The sequence below is a fragment of the Centrocercus urophasianus genome, unplaced genomic scaffold (assembly GCF_019232065.1).
Source record: "Centrocercus urophasianus isolate 14NV4802_14NV808 unplaced genomic scaffold, USGS_Curo_1.0 seq_34, whole genome shotgun sequence".
Taxonomy (NCBI): Eukaryota; Metazoa; Chordata; class Aves; order Galliformes; family Phasianidae; genus Centrocercus; species Centrocercus urophasianus.
The window spans coordinates 7,529,455-7,556,776 of record NW_024884911.1 but is presented as its reverse complement, the minus strand read 5'-3'; the positions used below and the strand labels follow the sequence as shown (position 1 = coordinate 7,556,776).

General features: G+C 38.1%; 1 protein-coding gene across 9 annotated transcripts in view; it reads left to right on the top strand.

Moving 5' to 3' along the window:
- The first annotated feature begins 277 nt into the window (after positions 1–277).
- The window catches only part of DENND1A (DENN domain containing 1A), a 172,560-nt gene continuing 145,515 nt past the window's right edge, over positions 278–27,322 (top strand). For all 9 annotated transcript variants that reach the window (XM_042830877.1, XM_042830874.1, XM_042830875.1 and 6 more), the window contains exons 1-2: positions 278–402; positions 4,494–4,564. In XM_042830877.1, the coding sequence (XP_042686811.1) occupies positions 386–402; positions 4,494–4,564 (88 nt within the window). In that variant the 5' untranslated portion in view covers positions 278–385. The remainder of the gene's footprint in view (positions 403–4,493; positions 4,565–27,322) is intronic.

Here is a 27,322-nt window from a genome sequence, read left to right as displayed (position 1 = left end):
CAGCCCCCACTGCGGGACGCGAGGAGCGGGAATGGGCAGGAGACCAACGTCCGTCCGGCTCGCGCCGCACTTCAGGTGCGTCCCGCGCTCGGCGCGAGCCCTGCTCCACCCGCCTGAGGTGAGCCGTGGGGGCGGAGCCGTCGGGAGCGCGCGACAACCGTTACCGCCCTCCCGCCGCTGGGCGCGCGGTAGTCCGGCTCCCGGCCAATGGCCCTGCCGCACTACAGCTCCCGGCAGCCCCCGCGCCGTGACTCGGCTCGAGCGACGGCGGCGCTGCCCGGGATGGAGTGAGGGGGCGAGTGGCGGAGGTAGCGCGGCCCGCCGAGCTCCGGTCCCCCTCCCCCTGGCTCTCTCTGGCTCGGGCCTATGCGGCTCCCCAGAGACCATGGGATCCAGGATCAAGTGAGTTCCTCCCCCCTGGCCCCGCTCCCTGAGGAAAGCGGGAGGGCTCCGGAGCGAGAAGGGCACTTCCCCGCCCTCCTCCTAGCTCCGTGTGGAGGCCGCGCGGGCGGGACCCCGGGCCAGGCCGCGGGCGTCGGGTGTGGGGCGACGAGGACGAGGGGCGGCAGTGGGCAGGGCGGGAAGGCCCCGACGGAGCGGCGGGAGCTGCGCGGCCCTGAGGGGAGCAGTGCCGATTCCTGCCCGCAGCCGGCCGGGCCCGGACCTCTGGGAGGCAGAGCGGGGCCCGGCGCGGCGGCACTGGGTTTGTTTGTCAGTCGGCGCAGGCCTTTAGGAGGAGTGGGGCTGCTGGAGCCGGAACGTGTTAACTGTCAGCACTGGTGACATCTGTTCTGGGGGTGCGGTAGGGTTGGGGGTGATCAAAGCCTCGTTGCCTGCGTTAGTGCCCTGAAGGAAGGGGGCAGCGTGGCTGTGGCACCTCTAAGCTGTGCTGCCAAGTGAGCTTGAGGGAAGAAGGCGAGAAGTGCTGGAGCTGGTTGATCTGCTAGGCCTGCGGGTCTGTGCCCTCAGTACTTCTTTTATTTTCATAAACCTTTTAAACAGGATTTATATCAGTAAGCACTACTGAGCCCGGTTCATCCATAATGTTGTTCCAGTTGAATTCTGTTCACCTGAGACTGGTGGACGTGCAATAACACTACTGCCGAGTAGGGTGCTTATGGCTGTGTGCTGGAGAAGGGCATCCAGTCAGCCTGCATTTCCTCGAGCAGTGTCTATCAGTGCTGCTGAGCAATTGCTCTGGGGCATTTAACATGTTGTTCTTCAGGGTAACAGAGGGCTTTAACTTTTAACTCTGTTGCTTAATGTAAGACTGAGTGTAAGACTGCAGGACACATCCTTTGTGTGTTGTACCTTTAAGTTTCCTTGCTCCTAGGCTGGGTGGACTTAAGTGTGCTGGTATTTTAAGAAAATGCAAATGGGTACTGAGTGATTGTAGTGACAGTGCTGAAATGATGTTTGATTCCAGAAAACTTGTTTCTTTTTCTGGGATGGGCATAAATTTGGCACTTCTTTGAAGTATGTGCTCTCAGCTGTTGCTACAAAAAAATCAAGGTCAGAAAAATGAATTAAACTTTTTACATTCCAAGTAAAGGTAGAACCTAAAATTGTTGCCATTTTGGCAGCAGAGTGAAGGTTTTGTCTGTAGCTTGCAGCTGTGGGCCTCACAGCTGTCACCTTTGTATTGGTCACTTAAAGAATATGGTCCAAAGTTACTTTTTATGATCTTGTTTTAAACCAGCTGAAAGACTACCAAAGACTAACTTGAAATGTGATTCCACTGTATATGTATCAGATCCACAAGCAGTGTTTGCCTTCTCTTGCATTTTGATTGATGCCAAAGAATCTTGAAACCCTAGCAAAATTCCTGTAGTCAGGTTTCTTACTTCTTGCTATAGATCAACAGTTATGAGGGATATTAAGCGTCCTGGCACTTGATCACTGCGATATGCTCTGCATGAAACCCAGGCATATGTGTCAGTTATATTTTTGATGGATTTATAGTAATGAATCATTAAAGTGAAAGACTGCTTAAAGAAGGTTACCAGTAGCTGCATCGAAACAAAGTGGAAGAAATTAGGAAGCTGCCAGTAATCCCATAAGCTTTGGGCTTGTGTATAGCCTCAGGTGAATAAAAGTAACACTGGGTTCTGCTGTTGGGTTGAGCCTCGCATTGGAACATGCGTGTGCAAGGTGCTTTGTTCCAGAGAGACTGACAAAAATAGGAATCTGCTTAACCTGGCTGCTCTCACTTCCTGGTAACCTTCAGTGTTAAAAGCATTTTAAATGTGTCCGTGCCAATCTTCATTTCAGAGGCAATTTTGTTTCACTGCTGAAAGAAGAGAACCCTAACATTAGCCTGAGACTTTTATCATAGAGCTTGCTATGTACAGAGATGTAACATTTATCTACTTAAGGAATGGAATACATGGCAGAAAAGGTGAAAATATAGGGTTGGAAATGTGATTTCTGAATTGGATTTGCAACTATGGACTCGATCTAATATATTTTTCTTGAACAGTTGATAGATATCAAGAGTTTATTCATAAGTCCCTTGCACTTTGGTAACAGAAATTATTTTGACTATAACAGTTGTGTAAGGCTTAGTTTAAAAAATATTTCATTTTAAGATTGAGTTTCCTGTGGATTGCTGTGATACTACAGCTGTTCATACATCAAACAGATTTGAAATAATTCCTATGAATAGGGTTTATCACAGCAGTATTTTTTTCTCATAGAACTCAGTTTAAATTACTACTCATAAAAAATTGCACTTTTCTGATTATTCGGTCATCAAACAAGTAGGGTATTTACATACATGTTCCATGTATTTTTTTGTTCACATCTGTGTTGTTCTCTTGATAACTGACCGTGGCTCTTTAAGTTACCTGGCAGTTTTTTGGAGGGAAAAAACCGTGTGTGAGTTTTGAAGTTCATAATGCTGTGGACAACGTCAGGGATGAGATTTCAGTACAGTGCGTGCGTGGTATCAGCTGTCTGCAGGGGAGGCTAACAATCATAAAAAGGGGCTGCAAAATATACATATTAGTGCATGTTTATGCTGTATTTGCAGAGTGTATGAAGTCTCACAGTGAGTTGTTTCCTTAATTCTGCAGAAAAGCTTTAAAATATTCAGAATTTAACAATGACTTCATTCTCCTGCTGACTTCATTCTCATACTGAGGTGTTCGCTTGTTGAATGCAGTCTTTAATACCAAGTTTCTAACTTGGCAAAGTTACTTTTACTGAACTGTTTGTAGAAATAAGTGGATGTTTGTCATGGGATATTAAAATATAAAATTTGAAGTCTTTTGATTTGAAAGTTTTGGTATATAGTATGTGTTCCTGCCAGCTGCATTAAGAAGTATTTTCACTATAGAATTTAAACACAGACCTTAATATAATACTAAAAAGGCGTTTGTTATTTTATCTATTAGTTGTAAAATATTGGAAAATTTATAAAATAAATTGAGAAAACTTAGTGCTAAAAATAGGTATGAACAAGTTTGGTAAGGTCAGACTGCACAGCAGTGTATCTTAAAGGAAAGCTCATTTCTGATGTTAAGTAGATGCCATATCATGTAGTCATCCTGTGCCATGATGGTAGGAGTGTAGCTAAGAATCTCAATATCTGACACAATGATGTGCTGCAGCGCCTCTGTGTTGCACAAAGAGTATTTGCAGGTTTATTCATAATTCAAAGCAACAATTTGTTGATTTTAGTTTTCTTGTGACTTACCAGTGTAGTTTCCTGAAAAATGGTTCCTGCATGCAAATTGGATGGAACTTGTGGAAAAATAAATTAAAATTAATTGAGTTGTGAACAATATCATTGCTCCTGAGAGGTGGTTTGTGAAACTGTAGAGTGTGATCCTATACTATCCTAAAGCAGTGGCAGGCTTTCTATTAATTTAGATAGGTTTAAGGTTTGGCTTAGTGCCACTTCAGTTGTGGGAACTGGGTTTGTGGCATGAGTAGAAATGTTTGTTTTTTTAAATAAGTTTTGCTGTTGAAGTAGGACAAAGATGATATAAATTCCCTGAGGAATGGGCTCAGCTCCTTGACATGTTTATATTCTTGGTTTGGGATGCTGGGTAAGACGAGGTTGTTCTCTTTCTTCCCTTTTGCAAGCTGGATATGTAATAACATTTAATATTATGGCCAAGGATTGGAATAAAAGCTTTTTTTTTTTTTGGCAGTGCTTCTGAATGACAGCTCTGTGACACTGCTGTATCTAGTCAAAATAAGTGAAGTGACATAAAGGATCTGTGCTTGATTTCTGTTAGATTTTATTTAACTGTATTTTCCCAGTAGAATTTAGATGCTATTTCTCCCAGCTAATCTCAACTTCAGTACACCTGGTGTATACCTGTGAGGCTGAAAAATCTGAGGTGATCAGATAAACAAGATAACCATTTTTATCAAATTCTCATAGTAATATGTATGTTCCTAGAACCTGTTTAGACTTTTAGAGTAATTAAAAATGTATTTGGAAACAGAAATTCTCAGAGCTAAATCCTTTTTTTTCCTTTCAGACAAAATCCGGAAACTACCTTTGAAGTGTATGCAGAAGTAACTTATTCAGGCATCAGTTGCATTGGGAAAGGTAATGTTTTACACTGTAATTTTATCTGTTTCGTGGCAAAAACTATCCTGAAGAACCATGCAGTGTAAAATAATAAGGTATATTCGATATTATGCTGGTCTGGATTTATAGATGTCTTACTGGTTCTGCAAAGAGAATCTTCTACAGTTGGAACTAATAATGAGAATCTGTCCTTTTTTGTGGAGGTTCCAGCATTCCTTGTCTTTGTAAATAGAAATAGCTCTTACTTCATTGTGTTGAAGAAAGAAATGCATTTTCAGGTTTGTATTTGCTGCTCACGCATAAGGAATGGTTAAGTTTAATCAAAACATACTCCGAATAGTTTTCTATGAAATTTGATTTACTTACTGTTTCTTACATGCTCACAAAAGTGTTCTACATTTGTACTCAAAATTTCTGAGAAATATTCCATGTTTACGCTAGAGAAGTCCCATAACAGCTGAAACCTGCATGTAAGTATATTTGTGAATGTTTTATTATACCTTTTTTCTTTGTGCAGCTGGTGAAGTTGATAAAATCAAGTTGAAATTCCTATACCTGGAACTTATTTCAAGATGTCTTGTGATATCAGTTTCTAGATTGTTACGAAAAGGAGAGATGTTGAATAGGGCTGGACAACATATACTGAAGTAATAATGTACCTTTTTTTTTTTTAATGAAAGAATATCGTGTTTTGTATGTATGGTACAACAAACCAGTAGAAAGGATTTTGATCTTTCTTTGACTAGGAAGCCATTTATCTCCTTCTCTATCTGTAGGTAAAGATTTCGTCATCTGTGAAGGTAAAATTGCTGCAACTCTTTTTCCTTTAGTGCCAAAACCTCCATAGTAGTTGTAACCGGAATACAGTTTTGGCTTGTTCTACTGTTGTGCACTGTCTCAACTATTAGATGTAACTGCAGGAGCCCTTTTAATAACTAATCTTTGTTTCTGCACATCTGACCTGGATTCTAGTGCCAGAAAATCTGAACAAATTTGACCGTAAACATTACATTGTACAGTACCAGTGTCTGGGTATAATCTTCTCTTTGAAGTGTGTTTGCATCCCCCTGGAGGGATTAATTCCCTGCTGTGGGAAGGTGGGTTAAAAAGCACTGAAACTACTTTACAGGTTTTTAATTGGAGAATTTAGTATACGTCCTGTTCTATAAACCAACTGATTCTGTAGGAGTTTCAGTTGTGTTTTTAAGTTTGTTCTATTCAGTTGTAAGTGCAAAACCTTCAGTTACTTTTACTGTGTAAACGATAGTTTATATATTCTGAAGTTAATTAATTGTCTGAATAATCTTTAAGCGTTTTTTTTCCCACATTTTAAAAAGAAAGTTAAGAGATGCCCCTTATTCACAAAAGTTTTAGATCAGCGCATCTCCAAATATTTCATCCTTCTGTTCTCGTCAGGATCTGTTGTTTGAATCTCTGCAGTCTTCCCTTCTTCATTGGCTAGCTATTCTATGCTGGAAAACCTAGAGTATGTATCTGTATTGTACTGGAGTCAGAGGAATGATGAGGAACAGTTGCTATTAAAAAAGGCAAAACATAAAAAATGCGTAAGGAGCAAATTGTCAGGCATGTTTAAAAACCTTTCTTCCTATGCGATGGATTCCAAAATTGGCTAAGACAACTGACTTTGAGGTTTATGTTCAGTATCATAATAGTATTGATCACTTAAATTGCATTTCATTCTTACATCAATTTTCTAATATAGTTTTGAGGAAAATGGATTGCTCCAAAGCTGTAAAAGTCCTGGTGTGGGAGACTGTCTGGCTTCTGGGATGATAAAACATGCCTTCACTTTGTTAATAATAGCTAAAAAGTTTGTGTAGGAAAGGGTATTTTTCAAGTGACTGTTAAATATCACATGCAATTAAAGGCCTTAATATATTTCATGATTCGTTTGCTTCTTGCAGATATGGGAAATATTTACTGCTGTTATTAACTACTAGCAGACAATTGTAAATTCAAGTAGCTTCATTGCTTGTATATTACTTAACAATCTTACAATCTTAAATGTTTACTTAGTTAAAACCTTTCTAAATAGATGAGAGCATTATGCATTGTCTACCATGTAGAAAATTCCATCAGTTTCCAAGGCAGGTGACTATAAAAGAAGAAAGACTGTCTTGGGCTCCAGGAAAGATATTGATAAATTGGAATGTGTTCCTGAAGGAGCACAAAGATGGCAGGTGAGCTGGAGCACCTGCAAGGAGAGGTTGAGAGTGCTGGATTTGTACGGCTTGGGAAAGACTTCAGGGGACCTGTGCAGCAGCCTTCCATACCTATGAGATGTTCATGAAGGTGACAGCCTCTCATGCCAGTCACTGCGGGAGGACGAGAGGTGGTGACATAGATGGAAACGAGGTGTTCTAACAGGATATCAGGAGAAACATGTTCACCATGCGCACAGCGAGGTGTTGAACACGGGTATGGGTTGTGCAGTCTCCAACCTTTGCGATTTTAAGGACTGCGTGACAGCCTGAACCTGACCTCACAGCTGACCCTGCTTTGCACAAGAGGTTGGACTTGAGACCTGAGGTCCCTTCTAGCCTAAATTGTCATATGATTTGATTTCTAGAAATGTAAGCTCCAGAACACCCTGGAGGTGCTTTCTGCTCGTGAAAGCTGATAAATCGTGAATTGTTTCCTCTGAATCAAGACAGAGCTCTGCCAAACTAGAATGAAGTGTGTGAATTGAGAAAGGAAAGATTGCTGGATTGGTTCAGCTATAGGCTCTCTGGCCTTTTCCCCTCTGAATTGTTTAGAAATTAAACATCTGTGTTCAGGATTGGTAATTTGTGTATTTCTAGTGCATGAAGTCTTCCATATATTACAGATTTCCTAATTAAATTGTACCTTAAAGTTATGCTAGTGATTTTATTTATACATTCATAGATGATCTTGTTTGGATATGTATAGTGTTTTCTTACTTATTTCAGTCTTAATTTTTAGTAAGTTTTCATGATGGGACCTGTGTCTTTGGTATTCTTTTATTCTTTGGAATTATTTTATTCAGTGCATGATTTAAGAGCAAAATAGATGCTTATATGGAATACCATTATTTAACTGATTTTCTTTTCCTGTTTTTAAATCTCATGTAAAGGAAGGAAGAATGCATTCTGTGAGATTATGAAGTCCTTACTTCTGATTTATGCTTTTGTCTTGTAATACTAAAAATTCATAGACGTTGAGGTAAACTACAAGGAACTTTAATTGTTTCTGTTATAAATCATTGCTGCTGGACTTCTGGAAGATCATGTGGCAATCGACTTTTGACGTAGTGTGTGCTTATGACTGTTACCCTCGAACTGCGTTTGTTATTCTTGAACCTCAGCTGTAACATTTATTTTTCTCCACCAGAACTTTTGAGATGCACAGGTAGAAAGAAATGATTAGAGGTTTTGGTTTAAATACCTATCTAAAGAAACCAAAGCTATACTAACCACTTACTTTCAGTTCTCAAAGCACTTTATGAGCTTAAAATTGATGCACATAATTCATCAGAAATGTGTGGCAAATTTGAGGATTTTGCTGGGCCTGAGCCAAAGGTTCTCTCTTGTTAGAACGAGCTTTGAGGAGAATTGGAACATAACTGTCAAACTATTGGTGCAGAAAAAGAATTTGTTAGTCTAAAGTAACAGATCAGAATAGTCTCTAAAGTATGAAAATTTGAAAGTAAATGCTCATAAGAGTAAGGCAGTCCCCCTCCACCCCTATCTGGGAGGACATAGCATGCTTTTGTATGGGGTTTTTGTGTTCTCGCCAAAGCAGACTTTATAAAAGTGTGTCAAAGCTGTAGCTTTGCCATGTAGCGTGCCAAAAGGCCTTTCTCTCCAAGGACCTCATCTTTCATCTTTTTGTGAGTGTAGCATAAATTCTTGCTGTGTGTTCAAGGAAAAAGCTAAAATGGTTTAGTACAGCTAAAGGATTTCTTTCTTTTTTTTTCTTTTTAAATCATGGTAAGTTAGAAGCCTAAATGTGATAGCGTGGACACAGTATAAATGTGTTGGAGTTTAACAAATGTTCACTGGATTAGTAAAGGAAATGTAGTTTATACAACTTCTTTTATGACAGAATTTAAAAGGTCTTGCTGTAGACTCACCATGTGCTTCTTTCTTTTCTTGAAAACATACCACTAAGTTGAAAAGAGAGATGAGTCTTAGAAGGAAACTATTAACTCCGAGGGAGTTTATCATTGTTTGAGAGAAAGGATGGAATTTGCATTTGAATTGGCTCGGAGAGTAGCATGTACTACTAATCTTGTTCCTACTAGAAGCTTGTGAGTAGTTTAAGTACTTCCTTCTTTACTTTTCATGTTCTAGCCTAGTGTTGTAATAGCTCTTCCCTCTACTCCCCTCCTCTCCAGTACATCGCAAATGTTGTAACTGAAATTTATAGAAGTCCTTAACTCTACTGGGAGATATCATGACGTACTTGGGCTCTGAAAGTGTTCTACAGTTGTTACTGTGGTTTCCATGATAGGACTTCTTCAGGTAGAGAGAACTAGCAGTCTTTTGCCTCTGCAGAGTGCACGTACTGCTACCCCTTACCATATTCTCTTTGTTGTAGGTTCTAATTTTAGGTAATGCATCAGTGCCTCCTAAAATTGGTGCATTTTTTTGAACATAAACAAAGTTACTTCAGTAAGGTTAAGAGTTAGTAATTCAGAAGTTGGCAAACCTTATCCATGCACCCCTAGAGCAACCTTTATGTTGTGAAGTGAAAACATTTTGTTGCTTGAAATCTTCCTGTTATGTATTAGGAAATAGGTAACATTAAATAAGTAACAAAGGAAATACAAAATTCAAATTCAAAACACTCCTTTCTGGTAAAAAGGGTTTGAGTTGAACTTGTGCCGTAATTCGGGTACCACGAGTTTTCCTATCCTACCTTTATGGTGCTGTGTCAAACTTCATTAGACGTGATTGGAAAAATAACCTAATCTAAGCATGTGGGAATGGTGATTCTCCTAAGCTGCTGCTTTGCTTTCTGCTTCTTCAATCACTTTCAAGTACCAACAAGGTGGAAGACATTCACAAAGAACTTACTAGGACTGAAGTAACCAGACCAAGTAGCACTGTCTGAACTATTTTGTTCAAAGGCAGTTTCCAGTTTGAGTTCTAGATGTAAATCAAGTACATAATTCACTTTATGAAACATCTTAGAATTTGTCATATTGCAAGTCATCATACATTGTACTTAAAACATTCCTTAGGTATGTTCTTAGCTGATATTGCTAGCTTTAATGAAGAGCAAAAAGCTAGCTGTAATCATGAATGTTCTTCCATTTCTTTAATTTACTTTGTGGGGAGAGATCTGTTGTTCTTTTTGCATCATGCTTTAACTGCTTCTGTCTACAGCCTTTTCTATTTCAAGTATTTACTAGTCTGCACTGCATTGGTGCTGCTGGCACTGTTTAACTAGAGAGAAAAATTCTGCACAGAAAGTCTTACTCACAAGACTTTAAACTCTTTTGTTGATTTATATATTTTTTAAAGGAGCTTGACATCTTCATCAAGTTCACAGTGGGCCTGCTTTGTTTGCTTTCTCTTGAATGCTTGATAAGATTTTTCTTCTATTGTTTTGTGCAGCAAGGACAGAGCTGGCCATGGCTGAGGTGGTTTTTTTGTAAATCCACAATATGGGCATTGTCTGCTGCTGAATAATTGTGACTGCTTTTTGTACAACCAGAACTAAGGCTTTGGCTGTGAACAGATTCCTTCTTAGCGTGAAAAGAGACTAATCCATGTAAATACAGCCCCAAAATAAAGCTTTACAGAAAAAGGGAAAGGCTGCTAAGCAGGAGGGCAGAGGTCAGCAATTTAACCTTTAACCTAACAAATAAGAAGCATGAAAGTTCCTGAATTGGTTTACAAAGGCGAGCTCCTGTGATCTGTCAGTTTTTCTTTTCACGATAGAGTTGGGTGAGAAAACTGACTGACAGCTAGTGCCTTTTTAACTGCAGGTTGAAATTAACTGCTAAACTGAAACTTTTTTAGAGAGCTTTTTTTAAATGGTTTTAACAAATAATTTTCATTCACTAGCTGTATTTGCATTTTCCTTGAATTCATAGAGGAGTTGGAGTGGTTCTTTTTAAAGAGTCCTTGTGAGATTCAATTTAGATACCAAATGCTACTGAAGCATTCGATATTTCACCATTTGAAGCATTTAAGAATTTGACACAGGCGTCTTGCAATTAACATTAATTATGTTTATGTGCTCCTTTAAAAGTAGGGCTGTTATCCCAATAACTGCAAACAGATTATATTTTGAATGGAGTCAAAAAGTTGTTATGGAGGTGTTGACTTAAATTAAAGGAGTAATTTTAACTGTAGTTCATACTCAGTCACAGAAATTTCCAAGGTGGTTTGTTTTTGTTTGTCCTTATTTAATCACAACAGGTAATCTCATTAAGGAGTGTTAACTTTTGCTTAGTGCATCTGAAATCAGCTGTTAATCTCAGAATAGATGTTTCTGTAACTTGTACAGAACAAAGAACTTTAATTAGAGTGTCATTCAGATGGAAAATAAATAAGAAATAATGACTTTAAAGAAGACTCCCTGTAGGTTAAGAGTAGGGACTTTTTTTTCCCTAATGTTGTAAGCAGTGTCCACACTTGGTCTGCTGATACAGGGGCCAGTAATTCTACCCGGAGAATAAGTTTAACAGGCAAGCCTAGTAAATTCGGTGAAGCAAAAGGTGATCCAGGTCCATTATTGTTCCTTACTCTTTTTGAGTGCTGTAGGCACTACTGACCTGATCCTCTTTGATGTGATGGGTTTTTTTCATCACGAACAAAAAAAGTGTTCTTTTTTAATTGAGAAGAGTTAGCAAGATGAAATTACTGTAAAATTATTAAGTGTAAAACCAATCCAAGACAACTTTTTTGATCCAGCCATGGTTGTATGTTAAAGAACGCGAACACTCCAATTTTTTGTGCTGTCAGAGAATAGCACAGTTTTCTGTATAAAATGCTACTGTGTGCTGATTCATAGTTATGGGTCAGTGTGTGGTTCACTCCCGTGTGTTTGTGAATAACAGAGGTAAGATAGTTTAATCACAGTATCATATTCTCTTAATATGCTGGCATACTCATTGTCTGTGATTAAGGGCCATTACCTGCTCTCTGCTGAACTCCCTCATTGATGAGAGAAGGAATTCCAGAAGATGCTCCTGACTTGTGACTGATGAGTGAAGAGTGATTTGGCCCTGCTGTGGCCCTGCAGTTTTGGTAGATCTACCTCTCAAGGTTCCAAATGCTGACAGATCAATTAGCTCTTGTGAATGTTATTTTTATGGTTTTTTTTGTTTGTTTGCTTTTTTTTTTTTTTTAAGACACCTTTACGTGTTGTTTCTGATAAAACTTATTTCACAGAAGTTGGAACAGAAGCTGAGAAAGCTGAACAAGGAATTAAGGGTGAAGGGCCCATAGTAAAACAGGAAGGAAGAGCTATTGCCGAAATAATATTCACTGTACCAAAATATGTGATCTGTCCTAGACTTAATTGGCTGTTACAGGTGTAGAGTAGGAGCGAAAAGAAACAAAGTTAAACCTTGTTGGGAGTATTTTTAGCAGTATTTTTACACACTGAATTCATTCAGGGATTTCATATGCTACTGAAGGGAGCTGAACTAGCAACTCCCATTGCATTCTAATGGGATTTACTGAATCCCATCTTCCTTTAAAGATAAAATATGAGAAATATGTTGAAACGACATAGTTAGGAGTGTAAATAACAGTAACATTACTTCTTTTGAATTAGTTCTTATATGCTTTTATCCCTTAAGTAAGTAATTCTTCAGGTATGTCAAGTTGACCTGTAAAATGCTTATACATCTTTGAGATCTTCTGTTTCAAAGACTCTTAAATATATAAATGATTGCTATAGGAAGTAAGTAATAAAAATTGAGATACTGAATTGTGAAGACAAAACAGTTAATTATCACAGTATAGTTACGAGTAGAATCAGGTGTCCTTCATCTGTTTGTAAGATTTGTATTTCATTTAATATTATTCAAACCGTGTTCTTTATTTTTTTGTTAATGACTGTAGGATGGTGCAGACAAGTAAGGAAAGATAGTAGGACAAGAGAAAAAGATACAGCAGAATGGAAATTGACTCTGAAGAAATTGTAGACCAGAACCAGCCTGTGGTAAAGGGCAGAATCAAACGGTGGTAAAATGCGTCGTTAAAAACCCAAACGAAAACAACAAAAACCCCAGCCCTCACCAATAAGCAAATAGACCACTTTCCTTCCAATAAGCATGAGACAGTCTTCCAAAGCTGCTCTCCACTTGTCTCTATAGTATATCTGATTTTAGTTTTATGTGATGCTTGTCTGTAGGTCATTTACTTGGTTTAATTCTAGTGGTCTATCAAACAAATAAAAGTAGATCACATAGGGCACGAAATTATCTGTAGAACTGTTACCTATGTCCACAAATCCATTAAAACTCATACTTCTAATTATCACATTAATACATTAGTCACGCCATTTTGTCTGGATATGACATTTGACATGGAAAAATGCTGTAGATATCTGTGTATCTTGCTCTGTTGTGAATGATGTTCTTACACATTGAAGATAATGCTTGTCCTGCATGTTTGTTGCTTTTACTTTAAGTATCTTAACTTTGTTTTTGAGAATTTATCTTTGTTTTTGTTTTTAATGATATTAAAAATCATTTTGATTATGGCTTATTAACTGTTCACTAAAAATACGTAGTGCTTCCGTGCGTCTTGGATTCTGTTGGTGCTTTTTAACTGAATAGCTTTTTAAAGTATTTTCTCATGGAAAGAAGTGCACTGCTGTGTGCACGCATGGGCAGTATTCATAAATCCAAGTTAGTGAGTAAATAGAGTTATTTAATGGTTCAGTACTTTGTATTTTAGCTGTAGAGGTAAAAAATAACAGAATCTCAGTTTGCCACTTGGAGATTGCAAAATATATGCTTTGTTACTCCTGAAATACCAATTGTGATATCTAGCAATGCAGTACTGATGGTGCTTTTCTTTTTTGATCTATTTCTTGATTGCTTGTTTTACCCTGGATATGGAATTAGGTCCTTCAGTAAACCAACCTGAATCAGTTCCATACATAGACCTACCCCTTGGAATGCAGTGCATTTCACATGAACAATTAAAATTGAGTATTTATTCACATCGTTTTTAAAATAGTCATACATCCCAATTTTGTTTATCTCAAAGTTTTAAAAACCCAGCGACCTCATTGCAGCTTGACTATAATTACCATGTTTAAACTTCTATGCATTTTTTAGTTTAAACAGCCTTTGTTTTTTTTTTTTTTACGAAAAGAAAATTAATGAGAAGAGACAAAGAGACATCAAAGAGGTTTTCCCTCTGATTGCAGTGTTAGAAGTTTTGCCTGAAAATAGGTTACATTTCTTCTGTTTTCAGCTGAATCCTCATTAACTTTACATTTTAATGATGTCCAGAGCAAATTATGCCATTACTGTGGATGCCTTAAAGGAAAGCTTAAAGGACACCTTTTTAATGTTTGTTTCTTTATTGGTGGCAGTATTTGTGCCAGTATTATAAACAATGTTGGAATACTAAAAGTAAACCCAGGACATAAAGATGTCTTCTACTTTTTGCCATATGTACAGATAGAGATACATACTATATATGTGGTAGAAGTATCTTCAGTTAATATTTAACACATGTTCAGCATGTTAGGGGGATATCTTCATCACTGCAGAGGAAAAATGTAAATCACGTCCTTTGAAAGAGTTTGCAAATTACTTCTCCATCTTATAATCAGTTTAATTTATAACGATAGAATGGAGAGAAGGATGATGTAACAGAGCTTCTGAATTTTTGTTTTCCTGAGCCTTCAGTGTAGTGGGTGATTGAAATGTTAATGAAGTGATGGTTTGTATTTTTACATTGAGATGAAGCATTATTGGAGAAGTCTGGAATTTCAAATCTTTTGATTTAGGGGGTCAGTATGAGCTCTGGTTCTGTGTTCTAATAATAATAACAATAAATAAATGAACTAACAGCCCCAACTCCTTCCAAACAGAGTGTAATAGTGCTGCATTAACTTTCTTTTTCTGCTTGCCTTCTTTCCTCCTTGCACTGTTCCCCACATAAATGTGTGTTTTTGACTATACATTGTTGAAAAGTAAGACAGTCTGGAAGATCTTGTGGGCAGCCGAGGTTGTCTTTTTTACTGTCTTCACACCTGGTGTCTGCAAACTGTGAATAGGATCTTTGATTTTTTTGGGCTGCACTCTGGTCAATAACCTACATTTGTTTTAAAGTGAAGTTGTAGTGAGGGAGTGGGAGCAGGAAAAAAAAAGGCATGTCCCAAAACTCATCTAATAGAAGTTGAAATCCAGCCGACTTAGTGAAATGTTGTCATTTAAGATTTGAAAGGCTTGTACTTTGTGACTGTATTGCCATGATGGAAATGCATTTTTATTTAATCTGATTATTCCTATCAGTATGTTTCTGTTTGGCATATAGTTTTACTGAGGTGGAGTCTTGCTTGTGTATGTTCAGTATTTCTGATCTGTATTTCTGAAAATTGTAATTCCACCATTTGTGTGTTCCAGACGTTAGTTCCCGAATGGCTGCCTGTCCACTGTAGCCTTACCAACGTTTGGTGTTGATGTTCCTCTGCAGATACAGCAAAGCTGTCTTCTGAGTCAAGCATTCCTGCACATGCTTATGGTTAGCTCAGACAAGATGTTCCTGAGAGCTCACATTTGTCTTTTGGTCCTGTAAACTTCACTTTAAGGGTGCTACTGTTTTGTTATTTTCTTTTCCACTGTTTTTTTGTATGGGCACCTCAGAAGTTTTATTTCCTTGACCTATGTATATTTAGGTCTTATGTAAATGATTTTTTTCCTTTTTATTTTAAACTCAAGGAAATTTTTTGCTAAATTTTTTTTTGCCTGGTTAATGCCTTTCTTCAAGCGATGGACAAGTATGGAGGTGTATGATATCTCCATCATCAGTAGTTAATAAATAACTCAGGATTCACTAGACAAAAAGTAAAACTAAACGTAACCTTTCTGTTTTGGTATGATTTTTGTTTATTCTTTAAAAAAAAAATCTGTAGAAACTGTTCAGATGTCAGAGTTCTCATAATTAAGTATGGCTGACCCAAAGCATGCACAAATCTGATGCATCTTGGATGGTCTCTTATTAGAAAATGGGTTTAGTTCTTTCAAGTCTCCATAAGCCAGATGCTTGAAAACAGCTTACAGAAGTGCTGACTTAAGTTCCTGGCTTAGTTTATGTCTTTTAGCTTAGATACCTCCTGATGTTAATTTGAACATCATATTATTACAGAAGAAGAGACCGAATGCTGTTTGCTGGCTCTTCTCACCCTTATTTTTTAATTATCAGAGAATTTGCAGTAATTTATCTTCAGTTGAGATACACAGTAAAGAATAATGATTAATAAGGTCTGGCTAACAGAGAAATGCACTATTATTTCTTTGGCATACAGGACTTTTGTATAGAATTATGTTAGCAGTAAAAACCTGGCATGTTCCTCCTGGTAACTTACTCTGCAAATATTTGTGGAGTGGCTGTTTCCAACCAGTTATGTGTTAATGATGGTGCAAGGTTGAAACATTCCAGTCATTCATACTCCTGTCCTCCCTCTCTCTTATGTGTTTCTTTGCTCAGCATTTTTGCCATATTTCTTTGCTTTGTTGTGGTCAATTCAGTCAGTATAATAGCAAAGACATTGGCTTTTTTCTTTATGAAAGAATTATGTTAGAGATATACTATAACAGAGATAAGAGCTATTTATGTCCCAAGCTATTGATTTTTAATTAGTGTTGCCTGGGCTCATATATGTTGGCAGAATTGCTAACAGCTTGTGGCATTTTTTAATTCACATCTTCTTTTTGAGTATTTTGACAGTGTCATTCATATCTCATGAAAAAGTACCTTGTCAGGTTAAATGTGTTAAAACACCGAGCAAAAGAAAAAAAAAGAGAATGGAACATAGGGCTGCCTAGAAACCTTGATCCATCGCCAAAGTATTTAAACAATTTAGTGTTTTGGTTTTCTAGCTCCAAGCTGCTTCTCAAATCCCTTGCTAATTAATCCAGTTAATTCTTTGTAGACTAACTGTATGCAGGGCTTTTTCTTGTGCTTGTATCGCTGAGAACCCTGTTTTGTTCAAAGCAAACTTAAGCTCAGTTATAAAGGTTGTAGTAAAAAGGTGAATGCTAGTAGGTGTAAATACAGTGTTTTGACTCTTTTAAAGAGGAGTTTGTTTGTGTGTGTAGCTTCTAATTTAATCTTTCATGTTTAAAAATTAAACATATATGTTTGTAGTAAAAATATCATTTAAGAAATAGGAATAGAACCACTATAGAATAATGGTGTGAAGTATTAGTGGTGCGATACTGCAATTACTGATGTACATGTTTACATTTCAAGAAGGAAAATACTGGAAATATTGTTCTCTACTCTGTAATGAATGATGGAATATAGGGCAAATAGCAGTTGGGGATTGAGAGTTCTCAAAAGCAACCTGTTGATTCTCTTTGGTCAGCAGACTGAAGTCCCTTGATTACAGTACAAAAGTGTATAAATTCAGGAGTAGCAGCAAGGATGTGAAGAGCTTGGAAGCCTGATTAGGCGTGGTACGAGCTAATGGGAGAGGAGTGTATCCTCATGTTTAAGGTGTGTTTGTCTGTTAAAAGCAGCTGTCTCTATTAGGCGTACTGTAGTGGTTTAGAGCTTACTTCTTGATTTTAAGAATCATTTTCCTCCTCATTTTCTGCTTATTGATGCTAAACGTTTGGCTGTGCAAGAACACAAGGCTCCCTCTTGGTGTTTTTTTCTACCAAATGCTGTGAGAAAAGCCTCTGAACATTCTTATGTTCTTCTCCATCAGTTCTCTGAGTTATTCTGAGAAGTTGTATCCGAGGACCTTTTGTCTATAGGACACATCTTTCCTTCCTGTCTGTGTAATACTGCTTGTTTTTGCAAATCAGTTACAATGTGCAGATCGAGGAGAATCTGATGGTGCTGCCCCTGTCCCGACAGCTTGCACTTCTCCTTTCTTTGGTCACCATCAATAGATTTGCATGGCAGCACAATGGCAGCTGATGGCCGTCTGCGTGCACTTTGCTGCCTTGCAGATAAACCTGTGGAGAGAAAAAAAAGTGGAAGTGGTTTAAAGCTGCATTTTTAGGTTTCCTTTGAAATTTATAGTAAAGGACAAAATATTTTCAGTGGAGCTGCTAAGGGTGGGCAGGTTGTCAAGAACTGGCAGTTATGGAAAAAGTCTGAAAATGGGATTTTCTTATGTAATAAAAGTGGGCGGGGACATGATAGGGAAATAAATGGAATCGGTGGTTTTCTGCATACCTGCTTTTCAGGGCTTGTTGTTCAACGAATATAACATGATCTGTGAAGTGCTCCAACACCACACTAGGCTGCATGTGGCAGCAGGACATGTGCTTGCACACGCCTTGGAAGCGCCCAGTATCTTTAAGGATTCCCTGCACGCTCCTGTTTTGCAATTAAGCATTCTTTTAATAGCCTTGCATTTTCTGCAGTACCAAAAATACTTTTGAATATTTTACGGATATGGTAGGTTTCCTGTCTAGTTGCACTGAATATCAGCAAGCTCCTCTTTACATAAAACAAATAACTCTTTGAGCTGTTGGTACTGCTTTAAATGTACTATGCTTCCTTTTTTAGAAGCCATCTTTTATTATAGCATCACACATGGCAGAAAGTGAGCACTGTTAATAGTTGCTGGAAGCATTGCTCATACGAAGTACGTCAGTACTGCGGTGTGCACATACCCACAGTCCTCCCCCAGTGCTGGATGCTGTCTTGGTAATGAACTTTTATTCCGAAAGAGGGAATCTATTTTTTTCTTTCATCTTCTGGTCATTAGGTAGATAAGGTGTGTTTTACCAAATCAAGACCTCTTCCCCTGGACCCTCTTCACTAAATTTTGAATGCTGTTCAAGAAGCTCAACGTCCACCATCGACCCGTCTGACTCCACAGAAAGTTTTTGCAGGAGAGCGTATTGAACGCTTTCCCTGTTTTTATGAGCTTTCTTCTCATGCAGGGCCTTGGCTTGTAGGCTTTCACAGCATGCAGTGATGTAGCTGTTGTTGATGCTCACTCTGACCAGTCCAGTCTGTTTCTTAACTCTTTTTCTGTTTACTGACCCTTGCAAGTTTGCAGTAACGTTTTGGTAGGATGAAGAGTGCTAATATGGCTGATAAGTTGAGATAGGAGTGTTATGCAGTTGAAGTTGAAACAAAAACATGAAATTAAGTACTGAAGGGCACAAGGTTATGTTCTTAAGTGTACAAACAAGACGATTATTGCTAATTTATATGTGAACTTGCTTGCCTTAAAACGTAGTAGTCGTTTAGATTTCAGTAGTTGTAACAAAATTAAGCATGACTCTCTAAGGAAGTGTACACTCTTGTAGAAACCACAACATGCTATTATTGCTCTTCGTAAAAATGTATCCTGAAAAATGCTATACTGCCACTTTTCTGTGGCACAATTTGATTGTTGATTGTATCTGTTCAATGCCATTTGAATAACTAAAGCATTCTGAAATAAACAGAGATAGAATTTCAGAAATTTTGAAGCTCTGAAAAACCAGAATGGTTCAGAAGAGCTTTTATATATGATCTTATATTGCTTTTCAAGGAGGTTCCCATAAGAGGAGGCATTTGTGCAGATCAGTAAAGCACAACAGTCATTGGGAGCAGGTGTATTCTACTGAAGTAACACGTGGTAACTTTGAAACTGAAACTGGTTTGATACTATCAATATTGAGAGTATGAAAGTAAGGTCAGAGTTTTAGACACTGCAAAGTTACATAGCTTGAGGCTTAGAAATCAGTATTCACTGTTGCACGTTTAACAAAGAAGGTATTCTCTGTGTAGTTTAGCCAATTATTCAACTGCAGAAGAGTTGTGGTTTACTGTGGATTTTTTTTTGTTTGTTTTTTATTATAATACTTCAAGAGCTTATGGTTGGCTGGAACACTTCTGTTCAAGTGCTTTTTCAATCAGTTCAGATTAAACCTGAAATGTGATGGTCTGTGTGGCAGCAAATATATTTATACAGTGCCTGGTAGGTATTTGACTAATAATATGTCTATCAGAATTTATGATGGTAGAATTTGAGGAACTGGATTTTTTTTAGAGGTGTTACTCTGTCAAGCGTTCTGTAATATGTGGTGAAAATAATGCAGTTTGGAGAATGTTTTAAGGTTTATAAACAATTTTATAGTAATGAAGGGTCTGGAAGTACGTTGGAAAATGCAGTTTGTTTTCGTTAATGAAGTCTTTAAGCTTTTTGTAATGTAGTTGATTGATTGCAATGGCCATGTTGTGTTTTTATGTGTGTTTCTTTTAATATAGTATTCCTAAAAAGCAATATTGCATTAAAATGTTGTTCCCGGCCTTCTTCAAAACAACAAAGAGAATTTAAAATTAGCTGGCTGACACAGGAAAGTAGGAAATGTGACATTATGCAAAAATTTATCTTAAAATTAATTGAGTGACAGTGCTTATTAACGTGCCATTGTTACATATGAATTATGTTGGCTATAAACTGTCACTTTGCGAATATAAATCTCATATTTTTGCTTTAAAAAGCTGACATGAATAAATACATTCTGGCGCTACGTATGCTTGACCATTCAGCAAAACCAATCTTGGGGAAGCAGATCAGCGTACATAAGCGATGCTGAAATACACGCCTTGTAAATATTAAAGAGGGAGACTGTTTCTTGTAAACACGTCAACTCGCCGGTTGCTTTGGTCTTACCTTGCGTAACTTGAGAATTTGCATTCTGGAAACATAAGCTAAATTGACAGATTTATGCAATCACCACTTGTGTCTGGTACTGAACTCTAGACGATGCACTAACTCTGGGTTACTGTTTGCTGTGTGCTAGCTACGTATGATGGGCCGTTTATTTTGCTTTCTTTATTGCTTCTGAGAGTTAAGAAAAATTGTAACTTGTAAATTCTGCCCTGGGTGGTGCTGGCACTTCCAGATCGCCACGTGGAATCGTAGGATGAAATATGAGTTAACTATTTCCTAGGACACGGGGTGCTTGCCAGCTGCTGTTGAAGCGAAGAGGCTGTCACCAGGCAACTCTACTGCCTCAGAATATAAATGCAAAGTGGCAGGAGAGAATCAAATTTGGTGTTGGTGGCCTGAGCAGATCTCCTTTAAATTTATAGTGCGCTGAAATGGTTATAAGAAAAACAATCCTCATTAAAAAGAAATTAATGATTTTTTTTTTTTTTCCCCCAAATTGAAGACCTACCTAAGTGATGTGCTTCTATTCAGCTTCTATAGTTACTTTTCTATAATTATTGCTAGTCTGTAAAACGTTTTGGAATGCTTTGTATTTTATTTCATAAGTCCAGCTTTTTGGCTTCTTGAACACTGAATTAGGATGTTACCTAATGGCATTTTTATAAATTATAGTTTCTGTGTAATTTGACTAAAGTTACAGGAGGGGAAACAAAAAAAGAAATGAAAAGCCTAATTCATTTGAGATTGACTCCTTCCTGGACTCTTGGAGTTTGGCTTAGTTTTCCAATGATACTGAATTTCCAGGTTCACTGAAGAACAGCTGGTAATGAAGAGAAACGTTCACTTAAGTGCATAGTGAAACAAACTCAAAATATGTCAACCATACCTGAATGTGGGCTGGAGGAATTACCAAAGTAATTAACCCATGCATGTGAAAGATCTGACGACCTCCATTAGATGGTACAAATATGTAACAAAACTTGAAATAAACACCCTTATGTCTTCTGTATTTGAGCTATGATGCTATTTTAGCTCTAAAGTTGTCTTATGCATCCAGTTGTAGTTCTAGCTTTGTTGTGTCAGTATCACCTGCTTAAAATTTTATCTGAGCTGAAAGCTTTCTGTTTTTCTTTTAAAGAATTAATTCTGAGTTTTATGGTCATCAGACCTTATACCTTTTAACTTGTCCTTGTTTTTACAGTTTAGAATTTAAGGGAAATTAATCTGTACTATAATGTGATGGATTTTATGCTGATTTCTTGACATGGACGTAGTAAAAGAAGTTGCAAATTCAGTATAGAGGTAATTCCCCAACTGTATTCCGTGCACAGTATGCTGTGCCTAGCATCACTGCTCATTCACATCTGTGACAGAAAGTATTGGTAAGGTTTTGATTGAAGTTGGCACCATTCCATTTGAGAAATCAAATCATTAAAGAGTAGCAGTTGAAGTTGGAGACAGTATCTTATAAAAGGGTCTAACAAGTCTGATGCACAACTGTCTGATATCCTTTTACTTATCATTTATCCTATCTTGACTCTGACACATTTTCTTCAGTCCATTGTTTCTTGATTTGTTGCTCTTACAGCTTGATGCTCTGCAGGGGAGGAGCTGAACTTGTGCCTTGAGAGGCAAAGGAGTTCATGCTGCAGAAAATGTTTGAAATAATATAAATTGAGTTGACTGTTTAGTTTCAGGGCTCGTGGTTATGCTTATGTTACCATTTAGATCAGGCCTAACTGTGTGCTTTTCCTGATTCTCCAACACCCACTTATTGTGTGATGCATTGGTTTTTCAAATGGTATTGAAACGGAGAACTTTTGAACTCATAACCATGGCAGAGGAAAATGGATGTATTGTTCTTAATGTCTGCTACCTTTCTGTAATGAAGTGTGTGTGGTGCTAAATATCTTCTAAATGATAGTTGGGACAGAGCAGTGGCTTGAAGTGACAGCAACTCCCAGCCAGTTACATGGTAAGAGGAAACAAATGAAGCCCCAAGGCAATTGAAGTTTTCCCGTGTTTTTATCTGAGAAGCAAGTGCTGTTTCTATCTTGTACATGAAGTACTTTGCTGTTTTAACAGGTTTGTAAAATAGGCTTAAGCAAGATGCTCATAGGTGGAAAGTTGGATTGAATGCTAGAAGCAGTGGAAGACTCGTGTTTAAATCTTGTGAGACTTGCTTGTGCAGGTTGATAAATAGATGTTAGAAGAAGATTTGATGGTTCATTTGGTCTGACTGGGTTGTGAAACTTTAGGGCAACTTTCACAGGGACACTGTGATCTGCTTCAGACAAAAAACAGAGAAATCTACAGAGAAAATGAACTCACTGAGCTCTTTTGCTGCTCTTGGGTTCTTGCATGTAATGACAGTCTTCAGCTGTGTGACTTGGGTATGAGATCTAGATGGCCATAAGTTTGACACTGACTCTTCTAGAGGCTTTCTTCCTTGCTTGCTTCTGTTCAGCCTGTGTGTGAGAAAGTCACACAAGCTTATTCCCAGGAGAAAACAAGATATGTGCCATTCAGTTCATAAAAGCACAGTCGTGCGTGCTGGTATTTTCATATTTTGGGGTAGTTTCGTTGTGTTGCTGGCAGTATTTGTGTTTTATGTATGGCTCTTTGTGTGTGTGTTTTGTTGTTTTTTTTTTCTTTTAACATAGTTCATAGGGTATTACTATAGAATTTTCTTTTGTCCTTCGTTTGTTTTCTTTACCTTACACTTTCAGAGTAAGGAATGCTTCAAAAAGAAAAACTGAAGTCATAAAAGCTTTATATCCAGGCAAAAAATCATTTTATAGGTGTTTCCTTGCTGAACTTGTTCTGAGGCTTCTTGTGTGGCTGACGTGTGTGCATGCCTAAATTTCTCCTCTAGTTTTCTCCACTCCCCTCTTTTTTCTCCTCCCCTTTTCTCCCCCACCCAGAGATGCTCTCTGCATGCCAAGCTTGCAGCAGTTTAGGGGCAAGTCCAAGTGTCCGGCTGTGCTGCGTGCAGGACATCAGGAAGTCTGCAGAGGTTTGGAAAAAAGTTTCAATTAGTTTTTCATTGTGCCATATAAGTACTGTAATGTGTACTGGGTGTTGAAATTAAAGTTGCTCTGAATGGAATTCCATTTCATTTTAGCAGGACAACAGCAACAACACAAAAAGCATGACTTTGATCATAAAGTTAGGAGGAAGAAAGAAGTAATTCTCTCTGCATAATAAACTTGAACCTACTATATCTGAATGATTTGTAGCCATTGTGGAATACATTGACTTACTTATTTATTTTTCTGCACAAGGAAGCTGTGCTGCATTTTGTGTGGTTTACTGGGGGAAATATTTTCTGATGATTGTTTGAAGAACTTCCCTGGCTCTGTAGTTTCTGTACTCTTCAAATGCAGACTAATTTGAGATGCACTATTTTTAGATGTAATTAATCATGCTTCTTTTAAAAGCAAAACTCGTCGTCTTTGATGAAAAGTTGAGAGCGAAAGAGCATCGTAGTTACAGTAATATGCCATTGTAGCATATTCCCATCCCATCATCTGGCAAATTAAATCAGGTTACAGCATGGATTGACATCCGGGATGTTGAGGAGGGGAAGGTAGAGTCTTAAATGCCATGAAATTGAACAGTCAGGAAATTCTTATACTCCAATTAGCTGTGGACTGTATGTTCTGTACCTGGCTTTTCATTGAATGTGACTCTGTAGGGTAAGGCTGTTATAATTTCAGAACTTTGAAACATGGTGAACTCAGTGTGTTCATGTAGTGTGGAGCCATGGGTTTGGTCTGTCCCTTCACCAATGTTCCGTTCCATAGCTGGCCAAACTGTACCAAGCTGAAAGGCTGCTGTGACACTTGTAGAAAAATTGTACTCTTCTGTCACAGGAAACCAGCGTTGTCTTTTCTCTCTCATTTTCAAAATGAAAAGTGTATTCAGTGAGAGAAATTTCACACGCTGTTAATGTGGGATGTGACTCAGCTGTCCTGTTGGTAGTTTCCCTAAGAACTGCTTCTTAAAAACAGCAACAGAGGAAGCAGCTTCAAAAATAACCACGTGGTTTGTTTTGTTTGTGTGTTGTTTTGTTTTTGTGTTTTTTAACTGTTTCTCCCTAAAAGAGAGCATCTGTTGTGGGTAATACAGAACAGTGGATCTGTAGGTTTTGGCCAAGCTGCATTTTATGGGCAGGAGCTGCTTTGCATGGAGCTGTATCCTCTGGGAAGAGAGTTTGCAATGATGTTCGTGAGGTTGGTAAGTGAACCTGCTCTGACTTCCACGAAGTCACTCAGGAAACATAGGGAAGTTCACGACACTGGATTAAATCTCCTTAACATGAGTATAAACATTAGCAGTAAAATGAATTTGACTTTTCTTAGTGCAGTTTTATTCTGAGATCTGTCCCTTTATCTTTCATTGCACTTGTACCCATACAGGAGGGGAGGCTGCAAATAAAACAGTGTGTTTTAGTTTCCTTTTGGAATAGTATATACATTGTGCTTTACATTTGTTACAGCCTAGGAATTTCCAGTGCAGTATTTCAACATGCTGTTAATACTCATATTTTGTCAGCAGTTGCTAATGGCAGAAATACAAGTCTTGTCATCTTTTGTGAGCTGAAACTTACAAAATCAGACGTGATAAACATAAATGTGAGATAACTGCTACCATCACTGCAGAAGTTCAACCTGTGGCACAATTTGAAGTTTATCTTGTGAACCAGTTCCATAATTCGTATGACGTTTTTCTTGACGTGAGCTTTTACTTTGTCTGTTCACTGGTTTGCAGTGTGTCCTTCTGCTGACCTGAGCTTTTAATGCTTTGTAACTGTGGATGACTGGTGCAATGGAAGTCTTCAAGCTCTTTACTTCATTGACTATGGAAGATGTTGGTTAGAAGGATTTCAGACTGTCTGTTCCTCCGATGTTTGCAAATGGATTAGACTTCTCTGAGCTTGGGAGAAGTTTCTTACATGTGTTTACTTCTAACCTCTAATAAGTGCTCAATGTGAAGGATTTTTTATTGTCTGGAGATGGAGGAGCTACACCTCCTCCGTTCAGTCTGCATACAGCGTGCGAGGCAAATTAGCGTTAGTCCGAGTGTTAAAGGATTTTAAGTTAGTTTAGGCTGATGGGCAAAGTTGGCAGTCAGTTAGGAAATATTTGGTTAAAACATGGGCATGTGAGTGCTGAGATGTATTTTGCTGATGCTCGTGGTGGTTATTGAAGTAGAATGCTGAACTCCTGTTTGAGCTGCCTTTCTGTGTTCTTCAGTTTGTATGCTGGTTCTCCCCGGTTTTGAAGAATTTGGAGATTGTGGCTGTTGTGATTTAGAGCAGGTATAGATAATGAGGTAGCTTGTGCTTTTTTTTTCCTCAATGGAGAGAGCCAACCATACTGAGTCGTGTTTGTTTTATAGGTCTTTCATGTTGTAAAGACAGTGTCTGTCTGAGTTTATTGTGTATCTAAGCAGGGTTGAAAACACCTCTTAAAGAAAGATTGTATCAGCAGTGAAGAATAGAGAAAGCTAAGAAAGCTGTAACAATGTGTGACATGTTCTCTTTCCATTGTATAGTGTTTTCCAAATAAAGATACTGAAAGTTTAGTAAACATTCCCAGACCATTTAAAAGCTGAAATGACTGAGCGGATGCAGTATAAAATATACAGTACTTGTAAAAACGTGCTGACGTGCAAGCATGTGGTAGCCAGGTGTAAATTAAAGGTGACTTTCTCAACCGTAGGGTTCCAGATGATGTGGACTGGTTGTTTGGATGCTGCTGTGAGACGTATCATCAGAAGCAGACTGTATCCAAACCATATATCCCAGTGTCTTAACTAACCGAGGTTATCAGCAGTGATTCCACCAAGCACTTTGTGCATCTGAGTTTGTATTTCTGTTTTTTCCACTGAAATTTGTGGGTGAGAAATTAAGTTAAATTTCATGCATCATGGATTTAATTAATTTCTTCTAATATATGCAGTTGATTGACATGGAAAGCTTTTATTTATATTGAAAACGCGTAGCTTGTCATGTATTGTTGCAGTGTTCTCAATACATGCTCTCAATGTTTATGTAAGTAGATCATTCCATCTTACCAACAAGTCCTTGCTTTGCCGAAATGTAGAATGTGTTGTGCTGTAAATTGTTACTTGAAAGACTTGTGTGCAAGGGGCTGCTGTGCGAGTTCAGCTGCGTTCATGTTTGTGCGCTTGGCACAATGCATTTTACCTGTGCAGAGAGGAAAGAATTTTCAGGCTAAGGCTTTAAAAGGCAATTTCTTGCTTTGCAGTTTGTTAATGTAGGGGGATTTGCTCATATACATATGTGAAATTCAGCATATCATGTATGTAATTGTATGTGTTAAAGCTAAGCACCTGAATATCTGAAAAATTAAGCTACAAAGTTGACTATCATTGTACAATCTTGCTGTGATGCTGACTTGATTGCAGTTAGCAAAGGTTTGCACCTGCCAGCAATTGAGTTGCCCAGCTCAACTAAAATAAACTTTGTCATTGAAAATCTAGTGTGGTACGACTCTGAAACAGCAGTGGAAGGTGTATGTGTCACAAAATGAGTCACTGCCCCCCCCAGGAGCCGTAGATACAATGTGGTGTGACAGTAATTGAACAGTAGAGATTGTGTATGCAACATCCCTCCTACGTAACGTTTCTGGAAACATTGTATAAAGAGTGAAGAATCTGGTGGGCATAGCCCTGTGCTGAGCTGCAGCTACCCAAAGCAATGGAATTTGTGCAAGTGGTAGAAACTGCATAGTGTGCTGCTTGATTTTTCTCTGCATTACGTGCATTATGCTTCTTATTCTGAACTGTTGTGTGATCTTTGTATGGTTTGTTGTTGTTGTTGTTTTTAATAATTAAAAAATTCCTTTGTAGTAAGGACTCTGGCCTTCTCAGCCATATTCCTTTGAAAAATGACTGGCTTTGAAGAGTGCTCTTTTAAATAGGTTGTCA